General features: G+C 42.1%; 1 protein-coding gene across 1 annotated transcript in view; it reads left to right on the top strand.

Moving 5' to 3' along the window:
• Positions 1 to 14,753, top strand: part of myt1b (myelin transcription factor 1b) — a 138,563-nt gene that overhangs the window by 80,244 nt on the left and 43,566 nt on the right. The window contains exon 4 of the mRNA XM_088006934.1: positions 7,731 to 7,837. Within this exon, the coding sequence (XP_087863060.1) occupies positions 7,731 to 7,837 (107 nt within the window). The remainder of the gene's footprint in view (positions 1 to 7,730; positions 7,838 to 14,753) is intronic.

Here is a 14,753-nt window from a genome sequence, read left to right as displayed (position 1 = left end):
TCATCAGCCTCCACAGTGGCTTCTTTTTGCCCATGATAAATACAGAAAATAGCAGTTGGGATAATGTATTGCATACGGATTTCTGTTACCTTAGCTTTAAAACTATGGAAGTATTTTTGAAGTTTGCATAGAGCTTGTCAACCTGTGACGTTATTTCTTGCTCCCAAGCAGCCACAAGGTTTGCATATGCCTAAGTCCAGCCCGGTACTTGAGGAACATCTGAGCTCATGCTGTGTTGACTCAACTCTGACTGAAACACTTAGAAAAGTATTTAACATTATTACATCTCCAAATATATTTTTCTTCATATTTCATCATAATATCACCAATATAGCTAAATTTCTAATGCTGAAGTCAAATATTCTCAAGCTGCAGCTTCTACAGCAGTCACTGCAATATTAGCTGGGGCTGTCAGTGAGAAAAAAAAAAGATATGCCACCTTATTATTTAAAATGTGTGTAACTTCTTAGTACCTCTGTATGTCTCGATCCCAAACTGATTCCTATGTTTGATCTCTGTTCAACAAAAAGGACAAAACAGATGTGAAAATGATATTTTTCTTCAAATAGAGCTAAACAAGTTGAGAAATAGTTTCAGTTTTATTAGTTCCTTTAAGCGTTTTTTAGTTTTCAAACTCACCTTATTGCTACTCATTTCTGATTTAAAAAAAGAGTTAAATATATACAAATTACTACAATTAAATTCAATTTTTTTTCTCAGCGTATCTTTTTACATGAAAACAAACCAAAACAATAAGCGTTTTAATCCCAGCCTCACTTAAAAAAAAATAATAATAATAATAGTTTTTTATTTAAATAACTTCCTCATCTATTAGCGAAGCTGCAAAATTCGTTTATGGCTCAGTCTGACCCTTCATTTGTGGAACTTGAAATGTGTAAAACCTGAGCTCAGCGTGGAGTGAACTGTGTGGTGGTAGGATGCTGTTTGAAATGGTTGGAAGCAGGTGGGGGCGGGGGGTGCTTCATATCTGGGAAATGATGTGGGGTGGAAATCTGGTTTGAAGTCAGAGAGAGAAAGTCTATAGAGGGAGGAGAGCGGAGGGGGGGGGGGAAGGGTGACGAGGGGGGAGTGTGTGTAGTAAAAGGGGAGGGGGTCCTAAGCCCTGCCCATGTGATGCTGGAGGTTTTACTACAGCTTCCGTGATGTCATGGCAAAGGGCGGAGGGAGGAGTTGAAGGGGGGTTGGGTTGGGGGGGTTTGGAGGGGTGGAGAGGGGCCGGGATGGAGGGAGGGAGGTGGGGGGTGGTACAATGGCTCATGAGGGAAAGGTAAGTCAATATTACGTTTTTTTCCCCCCTTCCTCCTCGCTGACAAAGGCAAATGAAGCCATGTTTTTGCTTACAAACATCTTAACGCGTGGATGCGGAGCCATGCGCCGATGCGCTGCGTAAGGAGAGGCCGCTGCGACCTTCCTCCCGCTCCCCCACTCTCATTCCTCGCATCTTTGGAAACGGGATAGCTGCTTTTTAAAAATCTTTACTTGGGATATCTTTTAAAGCGAACAACTTGAGCAGCGGCGGAACTCTCAGAGCGCAGCGAGGACCTAAAACCAACACATCTAATTGGATGCAGGTAACCAGAAATAAGCGCGCGCGCGCGCGTGTGTTTGATGATCAGATGTGAGCGGGCTCTTTTTGCATAACTTTCATGTTTGTCCGCATCATTGTTTGGGGACGTTGATTTTTCTCCCGATTGATGTTGGATTCTGCTTGATTTATTTTACGTTTCTGGTGCAGAATTAAAACTTACAGCAAAACAAAGTTAATGTTTTTTTTAGTGTGTGTGTTGTGCTCCGTCTAGTCGGGAATAGATTGAAGCTTTTAATGTTTAATAGTCAGAGGAAGCATGGCGCTGCTTCTCCAGATGCTCGGTGACGCTGCGTGTTTATTGCACACAGTTTATCAGCTGAAGCATCCTCTATATGTCATAAATAAATAAAATAATAAGAAAAAAAAACGCACCATATTTTTGTTCCAACTTATCGGACCGGGTCGCAGCTGAAGTGCGCCCCGTCCTCTAGTTTCACCTTCCGGATCTCCGGGAATAGATCTCCCCCCTTAATGTCTCCACCGACCGACTGACCTCCCCGCTGTTAGCCGTGTGTCCGATTATAGGAGATGTTAGGATGCTGAGCGTAAAGATGCAGATAGATAGGTGGATGGAAGGAAGGATGGATGGATGGATGGATGGATGGATGGATGGATGGATGGATGGATGGATGAAGGGAGGGAGGGGTTGGCTATTTGATCTTCTGCAGCGAAAAGAAAAAACAGAGATGGTCCCTTCAAATGTCAGCCGCCTTTCATAGTGCGCAGATTCAAAGAGAAAAGGGAAAAAAAGTCCTCAGAAATAATCTCAGCCTCATTTCAGCGCTTTTCTCGAAGCGATTCAGCGGCTCGGTGCAGATTGGGATCTTTTATTTTTAATTCCTATCTCCTCCTCCTCTTCCTCCCCTCCTCCTCCCCCTCCCCCTCCCCCTCCCACCTTCTTGCTTTGCTTACATGACCGCTTAATGTGCTCCGTGTGCGCCTCGTGGTTTGTCAGAGCACCTGCGTCCTAAGATGGAGGAAGGAGATGAAGGATGAGGATGCGCGGAGCGTTATGTCAGCGTGCTCTGTAACTTTGCCGTCCATCCCAGCAGAAAAAAAAAAAAAAAAAACTTCAGCTGAGTGTTTTAGAGCACCAGTCATGGAAATAAACAGAACGCTTCCGAACGCAGAACCAGGTGTGTGGTATTTCTGAGGCTTTTGCTGTAATGTTTTGCTGTTCGCGGTGAAATTTTAGGCCGATTTTCCCCTTTAACCAGTTTCTGAATGTTGTAATTCTACAAAAAAAATGTGTCGAGTTAGCACCTTAATTTACTTTTTCTGTAATTCCACCGAGATAGAAAAAAAAAACCCCACAAATTTTTATTTTTTATTTTAATTGGGCAGAACAGGTGAAAACAAAACAAAAAGAGTTGTGGTTGGCCTAAAACACTTAAATACATTACTCATAGTAAGATATATAAAAGTTACTTATTGAACTAAATTAAATAGGAACAAAATATTAAGACCATCTTCACCTGGCTTGTTTTCCCAAGCTGAAAAGAAAGAAACAATAAAAAAAAAATGCGAGCAGGAGAGAATAGCCAGTACTTGCAACACTTTATCAAGTCTGAGGACTCCAAAGTGCCTCACACAACAATCAGACATTCATCTGTGTACACACTGATGCTGTTAAGCTACATTGGCACTGGGCTCAATAACCACCAGCGGCAGGCAATGCGGGTGTAGTGCCTTGCTCAAGGACTTGCCAAAATTACTGAAATGGACAGAGCGGAGGTTCAAACTGGCAACCCAGTTCGAGGCCATAAAACACTACTATAATAGTAAAGAACTGGGAAGGAACAGCAATCGGGCAATGGCAACCCTCCCGAATTGGACCTAAGTTAGAAAACGAGTGATTTGCTAATCGCTAAGATTTATAACAATTATCAACTGAGTTTTTTTCCAGTTTTAAAGAAGTATTTTCATCAATAGAAGTTGTACAGTACTGTGTGCAAAAAAAGATACAAACTGACCAATGTGCAAAAACTGTTTGTAGCTGCATCTGCATTCTTTGTACATATCAGCCATATTGGCTAAGCCAGCACTACTCAGCAACCTCAGACTTTCAAAAGGAAATGTCTTGTCATGTCATAATTTCCCAGTCAGGTTTTGACTGAACTTATTTCATTTAGTGTCTTAAACTTAAAGTTCTTACTGCTGATTTTTTTTTTCCATCGCTTGTCATTTTCTTTTGCAAATAGAAAACGACAGAATGAGTTTTTAATCTTAGTGGGATTGTATCCTGGTAAATTAAAGGTTTTAAAAAAGTCCAAAGAGAAGACACTGAAGCTAATATTGCTAGCACGCTTGATTTTATTGGTAGCACTTAAAAGCCATTTTTGTAATGTTTTTTTGTTTTTTTTTGTTGCCTCTTGACCAGAACTCCCTTGAAAAATAAGTTTTTAATCTTAATGGGATTTTATCCTGTTAAAATAAAGGTTTAAAAAAGTCAAGAGAAGTCACCCAATGCTGATCTTGCTAGCATGCCTGACTTTAGCCTTAGCGCTTGAAAGCCAATTAAAGTTGTTTCAAACTTAAAAGATTGCTGTTTCAGCTACAAATCTCATGGCGTTTGTTAACTTTGCATAATTTACATATTAATTCATCTTACAAGTCATATAAACAAGTTAGCCTGTTATCTGTCAGACAAATGAGAATTCTAACTGAACTAAAATCCGCCATGAAATTCTTTTAAACATGTTTATGTAGAATCTTTTACTTAAATACAGTTTTTAAAAGTTTTTCTTAAAAATATGAATTAACTTAGTGGTATCTGTCTGTTTTTAATTCCTCGCAAAATTCCTTTTTATAGTGTAGCCCTGTTTGGGGAGGGGGATTACAGAATTAGGTTATCGGTGCCTTATGCTGTCAGAGGAGGCCATAACTGTGAAGTATAGACTAGATATTTCTCCTTTGCATCCCCTTTTTTTGTTTGTTTGTTTTATTTTCCTAAGAGGAGGATAAGAGGAGACTTCTCGTATTTGTGAGGGCCGAAAAAGCATGCGGCAGTGAGGATAGCAGGTGCCGGAGGAGGGAGGGCCGTAAACATGGTGGAAGAGCAGCTGGGGCCAAACTGCACCCTCCTTTTCCCGGAGACTGTATCAAGAATCTAAGCAACATGGGCAGAGGTCAGGGTCGCCCCGTGCGAACGCTCTCAATGGAGAGAGGAGGCATCCGCATCTAAAGAACGGGAAGAATGAATTTCATGCCTGAGCTCTGAAGGAGAAATTGGTTAAAATAAAAGAACGCTAATTAAAAAAGAAGTCCTACTAAACAGGCAGGACTAATAAGGTAGTATCCATTTGAGACTTAAAGAAATGTTTGATGCATGAGTCGTGCAGCTCTTTCTTACAGTTTGTGTTCTGGTGACACATTTGATACCGAGGTCACGACAGCCCCGAAGGGGTTTCCTCTAAATCCGCCCCCAGGCCCCTCCATCGCCTCCCTCCAATCATCCTGTAATTGAAAAATCGGACATCTGCTGCTCTTTGTTTTATCTCACCTCCAGATGATGGTGTTTGAACTCGTCGACTCTGCATCATGAACTCATACCTGACCTCTTGCTCGGCGTTTCGTTCATGCTTTTTGACGAAGACAAAGCCCACCTTTGGCCCCGTCCGTCTCTGCTGCGGGGATCGCTGTAATCACACAAAGTTGTCTGTAAATCCTGCTGAACAGGAGCAGGCCTGTATATCTGGGCCTGCCGTATTACTGTCACTGATTGAACACCCTGCTGTTTAATCTAACTCTGGATTTAGGCCTCTTTGCTCCATTGTCCCAGCAGAGTAAGCCCCTCTCCTGTAATAGCATTACTTGATCCTAAAGTTTACGGGGTTTTTTTTTCTTTCGTTTGGATCGACAGTAAAGCTGAAGCGTTTGTTTCATGCATTTTGTCTTTCTATAAAATGGGATTTGATTTTAAAAACTCCCTCATTTCGTATTCGTTTCCCAATCGTTCCCACCTCCCGATCTGGGCCTCCCCCAGCGAACAGCTAATTGTCTCGCGCTCCTCCAATTTTCACCGTAAAATAATGAGCTTTGCACGTTTTTAGGTGCGGATGAGCAGCTTGTGATCCAACAGGAAGCAGGAGCTCTGATTAGTCTCCCTGTCAGCACAGAGGTGGGATAAAACCAGAGCTAAAAAGAAAACAGAGGAGGGGTCACTTTGATCACTCTTCATTGCCCTTTTCCTGTGATTTTAAGCGTTCTGAAACGTCCACATGCGTTTGCAACCTGAGAAGCGGTCACAGCCGGAGGCTACTTGTCCTGAAAAATCCTCTTTCACCTTCCCGGCATCCCAGCTGAACGTGGAGCGGCCGGATGGATGCTCTGCTTCTCTCTGTAATAAAGCGGTTTGTGTGTCTGCGGAGACACGGATAGCTGAGATAGAGATGCAGACCAACAGTACTGCTGCTGTAATCACTTTTTTTTCTGCTGGCAGATGAAAGTTGATAAACAAGCGTTTTCTGAAGAGTGCTGAGGTGAAGCAGGGAGGAGAGAGCCCACAGAATCCCATCAGCCCACTTTTATCTTGCAGTTTGGGTTCAGCCACAGGACATTTGGGGAGGGGGTGTGGGTGGGGGGGGAATAATGGAGACAGAGGACAGAGGGGGACAGGTTTGCTTCTACCCACTCATAACGCCAGAGTGCTTCAGAAAGCAACACCATGGCATTTAACGTTGGAAATATGGAGGAATTTCTATCGGAATAATTCACCATGAGCTGCTTAAATGCTGCAATATTTAGCTTTTATAAAAAATGTGATGTTTACAATTTTGTTGAAACTATGTGAAAAAATTTCACTGTGAAAAAATTAAGTTCCTCTGCCTTCTCCAAATGCTAACTGAAAACAACCAATCAGAGCCTCGAGGTGGATCTTAGTGCTGTCAATCATTCTGTGTGGCGCTGCTCCCTTGCTCTCTGCTACGCTGCAGCTAGCATAGCCTGTCAGGCTAGTTAGCATGGTCAATGATGAAGGCAGAGAAATGGTTTTCCTTTAACGATAAGTTGTTTCTGCGCCATTAGCACGTTGAGCAGGGAGTACATGGGGTTGATTGACAGCACTTATCCCCTCCTTCTGGCTCTGATTGGTTGCTTTTGTTCAGGAGTGCATTTCTTCAGAAGGCAGCAAGAACTCAGGGAAGAGGTGGAGCAGATTGATCTTTTCACAGATTGTCTCATAGCAAATATGGAAAAAGAAACAACATATTTTTCTTTTACAGACATTACATATTGCAGCTTTGATGAACTTGTACGACAGAGTGACCCAGACTTTGCTCTGTTTAGGTTTCTATTTGCTCAGAGTTGAGTGTAAACTCAAGGACACTTCCTGTTTCCCAACAGCTCACACTTGCCTGGAGAGGGTGAAGCTAAAGGGTGGAGATGTATCCGAAAAGGAGTCGGATTTCACAGCACCAGCTGGGCCTGAAAACGCCAATGACACACACACACACACACAGACACACACACACACACACACACACACACGTGCGTGTGTGTGCGCTCACAGAGAGAGAGTGTGCTTGAGGTGTCTTAAAGCTGCATTAGTTGAAAAGTTCAGCCTTGGGCGTTCGTAGTGTAATGCACTGCACTCTGGTTGAACTTAAAGCTGCAGCTCGGCTGTTAGATTCATCACCTCCAGTCTGCCGTGTCTTTAGAACCAGAGAGTCTGCTTCTCCTGGGAGGGCGTCACAAAGATGGGATCCAATGCTTTTACCTTGATGGAGGAAAAAAACAAAACAAAACAACAACGGGGGTAGGGGTGGAGGGTGAGGGTGAAGGAAAAAGGTTTGATTTATGTGTGATTTGCTCCCCCACTCCTCACCCCCTCTCTAATCATACACGGGCCTCGGAAAGCTGGATCAAAATGTGCAGGTTTGATTGATTCTAATAGCGAAGTGACAGGGATCCCAGCTGTGGCTCTTAGGGACGGCTTTGTGCTTCCTCCTCTTCCACTTAATAAAACCCCCTCCACTTTACTCTCCCCTCACCCAAACCCCGTCCACCGGTACTGATGCTGATGATTTTACATATTTTTTTTCCTCTCTCTCACCCCCACCCCCCTGTACTCCTATCCGTCCCCTCACTTTGTCCTGCCCCCTCCCTCATTTCCCTCCTTCAGAAAATGAGTTTCGGGGTGAGCTGGTGAACCAGCGGTGGACACGAGGCGAGAGGAATAGCAGCCGCTGTCAGGCCTCCCAGAGACTGCAGAGCCGTCGACCAATCATGGTGAGTGACACCCTCCCCGCCCCTTCCCCTCCGCCCCCTCCACCTTATTCTCCCCACTCACCACACCCATCAACGCCCTCTTTTCCAGAGCTGATTCTGCTTCCTGGGCATTTCCCTGATCCCTAACTCAGCGGGGAAAGTTGGCTCGGATGGAGGAAGGAGGGGTCGTGTGTGTGTGTGTGTTTGTGTGTGTTGTTATTTTGCAGTGTGGGGGTTGGGTTAGGATGTGGAGGTGGGGGGGGGGAAGGGGGGGGGGCACATGAATCAAGCAGCACATCAAATCTCTGCAGGGCTCCCGGCCCCGCCCATCCCTCGCCTCGGCCTCGGCTCCGGCTCGGTTTAGTTAAGCTCAGCACAGCTCAGCTTTTTCCTGCTGCTGAGTTCACTTCACAGGACTCACAATAATAATAATAAGAAAAAAACGAAACTCAAAAGGATGTCCCTGAGCGGCTCATAATTTTTATTTTTTTATTTATTTATTTCATTTTGGGCAATGATATTCAGCGTTATCAGCAGAGCGGAGAAACTTCTGACCCCCGCTGCCACCATTTCAAGGATTCTCTAAACACCTGATCCCTATTTTTTTTTTTTTTCCCCAGAGCCGAGCAACTGAGAGGGGGCATCCAACAAAGAGATGGAGGGATTGAAGTGGGGGTGGAGGTGGGGATTGGAAGCAGGAGGAGTGGGGGTGTTGTTTTCCCTTGGGCTCTGTAAAAGTAGTTCTGCTTCCCCCTGATGGCTCAGGTTCATCTGAAGAGATGACTTTTATTGATTGGGTTTGATTCCTGCCTCAACTGAGGAGTGAGAGGTGCTGCTTTTAAACGCCTCATCAGGGGTCACATATAAAAAATTAGCTCGAGTCAGAATGTGCAGGGGCTAGCCTTGGATTAGCTGGCCATTGTCTAAAAGTGTTTTTTTTGTTGTTGTTTACTTCTACTCTCAAACATGAGCAGCATTTATGTCTAAATATTAGTTTGACTCATTAAAATGCTTAATCTCGTTAATTGCAGGACTGCAATGAATTAATCACAGTTAATCGAAGACAATATCTTGACAAAATAAGCAGCAGTTGCAATAAAAAAAACCCATCTTGCTGCTAAGTTATTGCATACATAAACATATGAGCTTAACAGCAAAGATATTTATAGTTTTCAATCTCCTATTTAGGTTCCTCAACCATCAGATTGGTCCTATGTTCTCCTCTATCAATTCAGCTTTCCAGTGTTTCAGGAAGCCCTGATCATTCATGGAACTTCTTTGGGAATGTGGATGCTGACATTAGCGTTGGGGATGTCTGTGTTTTTGCAGCATGCCTAGGTTTGAATAGCTTCTCTAATAGGCTAAGACATTTTAGCGCAACTTGAACATAACTACAGTCTTTCCAAGCGTTCGATCAGGTCAGTTTCTGAAGCAGAAATGAACCCCAGTAAGCAGCTCTTACGCTGTTGTCGCTTTTGCATTTACTGGCCTACCAGCAACGTAAGAAAAGAAAGGTTCCGTAACTTTTTTATGTAACAAAAAAAAAAAAAGATTAATTGTGCTAAAACTTTAACATGTTAAAATCTACATATTTAATAAATCAAACTTAACCCATTAAAATCCTGACCCTACTAAATAAAACAAATGTTAACCTGAAGGAAACAGGAATAGACATTTGTAATATTTTGTACAGGGAAATGTAGGAAATCACAAAATTACCTATGTAATTTTTTTTCTACCTTTTCTGAAATATTTGATGACATCTCTGTTGCGCAGTATTGAATTATCCAGTCCAGGTTTAATCAGTCAAACTGTTTACATTTTTTAACTAAAGATGATCAGATGCAGTCCCGTTTGGCTCCCATGTGAAAAATAATTGCCCTCTAAACCTAATAGCTGGTTGTGTCACCCTTGGCGGCGATGACAGCCATTGAGTGTGTTCGTGATAACTGCCAGTTAGTCTGTTTCATCACTGTGGGGGAATTCTGCCCTCCTCTTCTTTGGATAATTGTTTTTATTCCGACGCTCATGCTTGGTCTTCAAGCATGAGTGTCCCACTGAAGGTCATGCCACCGTATCCGAATAGATTTTAAGTTTGGCTCTTTTTGAGTCATTCAGAGGAAGACATGCAGCCGTGGTAGAAACTAGTCAAATTTACCAAAGTAACTTGGCTAATGCTGAAGCTCAAAACATCAACTGAAATTATATCTACGCTTGAAAGAGTGTAGACAAGCACCAATTTTGTTTTTACATTCCAATTGACATGTTCAGTAATGCCCTTAGATATTGTATTTATTTTTATATTTTGTTCTCTACAGTCTTGCATGTTTCTTGTCTGAAATAAATGTCAGGAGAGGAAACGGAACTGCTGCGTAAACAGTCTTCAAACTTCAAAATAAGAGCATGAATATAAACATCTAACTACGTGAAAAATTCGTAGCAGTCTATAACTAAAATGTCAACACAGATGTTGAACGTCATTCACTTTAAAAGTTTACAAAGCAGCCAAGTAAATTAGCCCTTACCCAAAAAAACAGTAATAATAATTTAGGTGAAGCTAAATTAGGAAGTGGGTTAAAGCAGTAGGTAAAACAATAGCTTTGCTATTAGCAGATTAGCAGATTAGTAAAAGTGTGCCCACCACTGAATGTGTGAAGTGTAAATATTGAACGTCAGGGGGGAAATCTGCAGCTCATAGTTCACCGTTCACTCTGCTGCTCTAATTATCTAAAGTAGTCCAGTTGGTTTCTTTTCCTGAACCGACTCTGACTTTGCATCAGATCTTGTTTTAGCTTGTAGAAACGTTTACGTTTTTAATCCTGAATGAGACACGGTTAATAATCGATACAGATTCTCCTGACCGCTTGGCCTTCCACCTCCTCTTATTGTTTCCCTTTACGGCAGCAGCAGGAGCTGACCCTGGATCAGAGCTGGAAGAGGCTCAACTCTGAGCCCTGAGTCACATCAGGATGACTCAGCCTGTAAATGGCAAACCTCTGACGGCAGACACACATATGACCCACTGTGTGCTCCGTTCTTTTTCACATACAAGTTGGGTAACATGACATCTGCCCCCCTCACCCCCCAGCCCTCCTCCGCCCTATCTGCTCTGCCTCGTGTGAGCTGTCAGGGTGAAAGTGCAGAGAGGCTCGCCGACATGGAGGCTGTGAAGCTCTGCTCTAATTGGCAGCTGCTGTCCGCAGGTCAGCCTCCTCCACCTTCTCTCTCCACCTTAACCTGCCTCCTTCCCCTCATCAGTTGTTGTAAACCCGAAAATGGATAAAAGAGTAATTTACGTGCTCCAGGGGACGGAGGGTGACCTTCTCTGTGAAGACGTTGCCCCCCCCCAGCCAGACATTTACATGGAGCTGTCAGAATTGGGAGCAGAGCTGAGGCCCTCCTGCTCCGGCCGCCGCACACAAAGAAGGACGTAATTGATAATGTACAACACAGCCTGAAGGGACGAGCGGCGTCTTCTTCCTCCTCCTATTTCTTTTTCTTCTCCCCCTGACCCCCCCCCACCCCCCCCGGGCAGCTGCTCTGCACATTTCACACTCGTTAAAGCACATGACATGCACGGACCTACAGCAGGTTTTGCACACAAACTCCTTTTTCTACCCGTTTCCGTACTGACCGCGCCGTCTGCACTCCCATATGCATTCATTGTTGGTGTGCTCTAATTAAACGACTGTAAAGGACAAGTTTTGAACACTCGGAGGCCTTTGAAAGAGATCCTGGTGAATGCCTGCCTGTCTGCATTGGGATTTATTTGCTGTGAATTTGTGTTCATGCAAATTTAATGAGCTGGAACTGAGGAAAAAAAAAGAAAGGGACAGAAAAGAGAAGAGAACTGATATGCTTACCTATTTGAATGTACGTAACTATGGTTACACAAACATGAAAGCAACAGGAGGCCTTTTCAGTCCAGGTTTTGATTCACCCGGTGACTCTCGATGTAAGGAGGATGCAAAGGAAGGGAAAAAGAAGCACAACAGTGCAATATGTTTTATTAAGTAGCTGGAATTTCTGTCCATCATAAACATCCTCTATCTTGGCCCGTGGTTACATTCAGCCAGTTAAAATGGTTCTGAAGCATATTTTGTCTTGTTTAACCTGATAGACTTTATTTTCATGCCTTGAGGTGATATATGCTGTGAACTGCCACTGAATAAATCAACTGAATCGAACCGAACGGCATCCATCAGCCTCCCTACTGGTTACAAAGTTTTTATTTTCATCATAGAGGGTTTTGACATAGAAGAAACGGCCAATTGTTAAAACCAAAAAGTCTTTTTCGTGGTCATCTTCAAGCTTTTTCAGAGTGTATTTGTCAGTTTTAGGTTTTTGAGGTGGTAATGGCTAACGTACCCAGATAAACACATTTTTAAAATGTATTAGTAATGAAGATTCTAAACTAAAATGCTACGTCCACTAGGGGATGTCTATAAAAAATACAATGAAACAAAGACAAAAGAAAACTTGTGGGGTAAAATATCAGGTTGAAGATAGAGAGGCACCCACCAGAGTTTTCTGACCAATTTGTTGCATCTGAGTTTCAAAAAGCTTTAAGCCACCGAAATAGAAATGAGTCGATTCAGAGATTTCTTTAAGTACTGTGATTTGAGAAGAGACCATTCAAAATATGTTTTTATAGCCTACTTGATAGGAACTTTGTATTAGTTGCTTGGAAAAGCAGCATTGTGTGTGTTTGAGACATCAGTCTAAAAACAGGGTTCCAGTGTTATTTTAAAACATCAAGAAAAGGATTATGTAGTTTTAGATTTAGCTTCTTACGCCAGCAAGAAGCCCTTATTCTTTTACCACCAACATTAGATCCTGTCTGTTCCTTGGCAGACTGAGGCCGAATGGATACTAATTTCAGCCGAACTGTTGCCTGCTGAGGTCACACTACTAGCTATTTGAAGGTCGTCTGAATATACAGCAAATTTACCTTTTAAATAACATCTTACATGTTCTTATGCTTTTCTGATTTCATTTTGAAGCGCTTTACTGAAATTAGACAGCTTTGAGTCTTCTTCACTCAGTAACAGCATCTGCTCTGAGGAGTGTTATTGCTACCTGGTAGAGCTCAGGCATGATGCGTTCACCAGTCAGAGAACGGTTTTGAGTTTCATCTGGCTGGTCACTGGTTAGAGCTGACCAAGCTGTGAACTGGCCCTGGCTGGCTGAAGAGTGTTTATTAAATATAACTTAGGGCTCAGAGGGAGTGCTTGACTAATTAAATGTCAGTCTACATTCAAATATTTTTTCTTGCTTTACTTCAAAATAAATAAATAAATAAATGGCAAGGTGGCAACCAACAGTATGGATAAACAATTTTAAGGAATTGAAGTGAACAATTTCACACATTCAGACTCTGCAAAAACAGACATTGTGCACTGAGGACACTTCAAATAACATACAGACAGAAATCAGGACGATTTACCACTGTAACTATTACTACTTTTTGGTGGCCATGTTGGTCAGGGCTAGTGTGGACCCCTGGCTTCCACACTATGAACTTGAATTAGCTTAGAGAGTTAAATCAAATCATTGTATTACAGTTCAGTTTATTTATATGGCAGCAATTCACAACACAACACAAAAAGTAGTCAGTTCAATCCAAGCCCACAGAAAGATTCCAACTCAAGTACATTCTGAATCGGGACTTGTTCATCACACAAGATCACTTTGTTATTAAGTCTGCAGCAAAGTAGAAATAATGCATCATGAAATTCAAGCTGCTGTTAAAAAATCTCTTTTTACCTTTTCTAAAAGGTGTTCCCACACATTTATTTTCATACTGAGGGTTAATGATGTAAGTAGGTTTGGTGAAGTTGGGTCATTGTCTGTTTGGAAAACCCGTCCGTCCCCAAGCCCTAACTTCCTCCTCTGTACCTTTAGATGCAATAGTTAAACGTTTATTTTCACCTGAAGCCATTTTGTGAAATCCTCCAGCAAAACAGCCCCACAACATGCGGCTACCTCTCACGTACATCCCAGTAGGTGTTCTCAGGTTTTCAGGTTTTTCCCTACTTCCTCCAAATATAATGACCAAGAACCTGCCTCCATCTAGGAGACAGCTGGACATTTATGTGCTGTATAAACTTGCACATGGCTGCTCAAATTGAAGAATTCAGCACAAATTCAAACATCTGGAAATTGTACCCAAGGATGACCAATTTACTAAGATTTATTAATAACTTGATTCATTAAGATTCATTAATAACTTGATTGAAAGGAGGGCAGAGAGAAAAAGAGGACATGCAGTAAATGATCTGAGGTCAAACCCGGATCAGCTGTGCACCTGCTCTTCCACTGAGCTGCATTTTTTAAAAATATACATATTAATTTAAATCTCCCTTATAACTCAATTTCATTCTTTATAATATTTAGTATTCCAGGCTATATTTATTGGTCATGATTCTGATCTTGGGTGGGGCATAACCCTCCTATGACATATGACAGATTATGAATGCTGATCATAATGGAGTCCTGTTGAATGACTCTTCAGACTATAATTAGATTTTTGAAAATGATCTTAAATTTGGTCTCAGTGGCCGGCGCACTTCCACTAATCCGCTAATGCTGTAGTAGAGGAACTAATTGTTTTATTTAGTTCTTTTTGCTAACTTTTGCTAACTTTTTGATAAGGGCAATTAGCTTCCCAAATTTATTTTTATAGATTAATTCTAAAGCACAGATTCACTTGGCTGTTTTATAAACCTTCAGTTGAATAAACATTGCTGCAATCTGTGTTGAAGTTTTGCTTATCGACTGTTGAGAACTTTTCATGTAATTAGTAGTTTACATTGTTGCTCATTTTTCAAATCAGGTAAAGATTGTGGAGCTTTCCCTCCTCGAGTTCTCTTTTTTATTTTTATTTAATCTTTATTTTGTTTACCTTAGTCAAACAAATGAGTAAGGTAAAGAAGTA

Source organism: Poecilia mexicana, unplaced genomic scaffold, assembly GCF_051168715.1.
Source record: "Poecilia mexicana isolate PSO_F unplaced genomic scaffold, ASM5116871v1 scaffold_7, whole genome shotgun sequence".
NCBI lineage: Eukaryota > Metazoa > Chordata > Actinopteri > Cyprinodontiformes > Poeciliidae > Poecilia > Poecilia mexicana.
The sequence above is the reverse complement of the archived record's forward strand: the minus strand, read 5'-3'. Positions and strand labels throughout refer to the sequence as shown.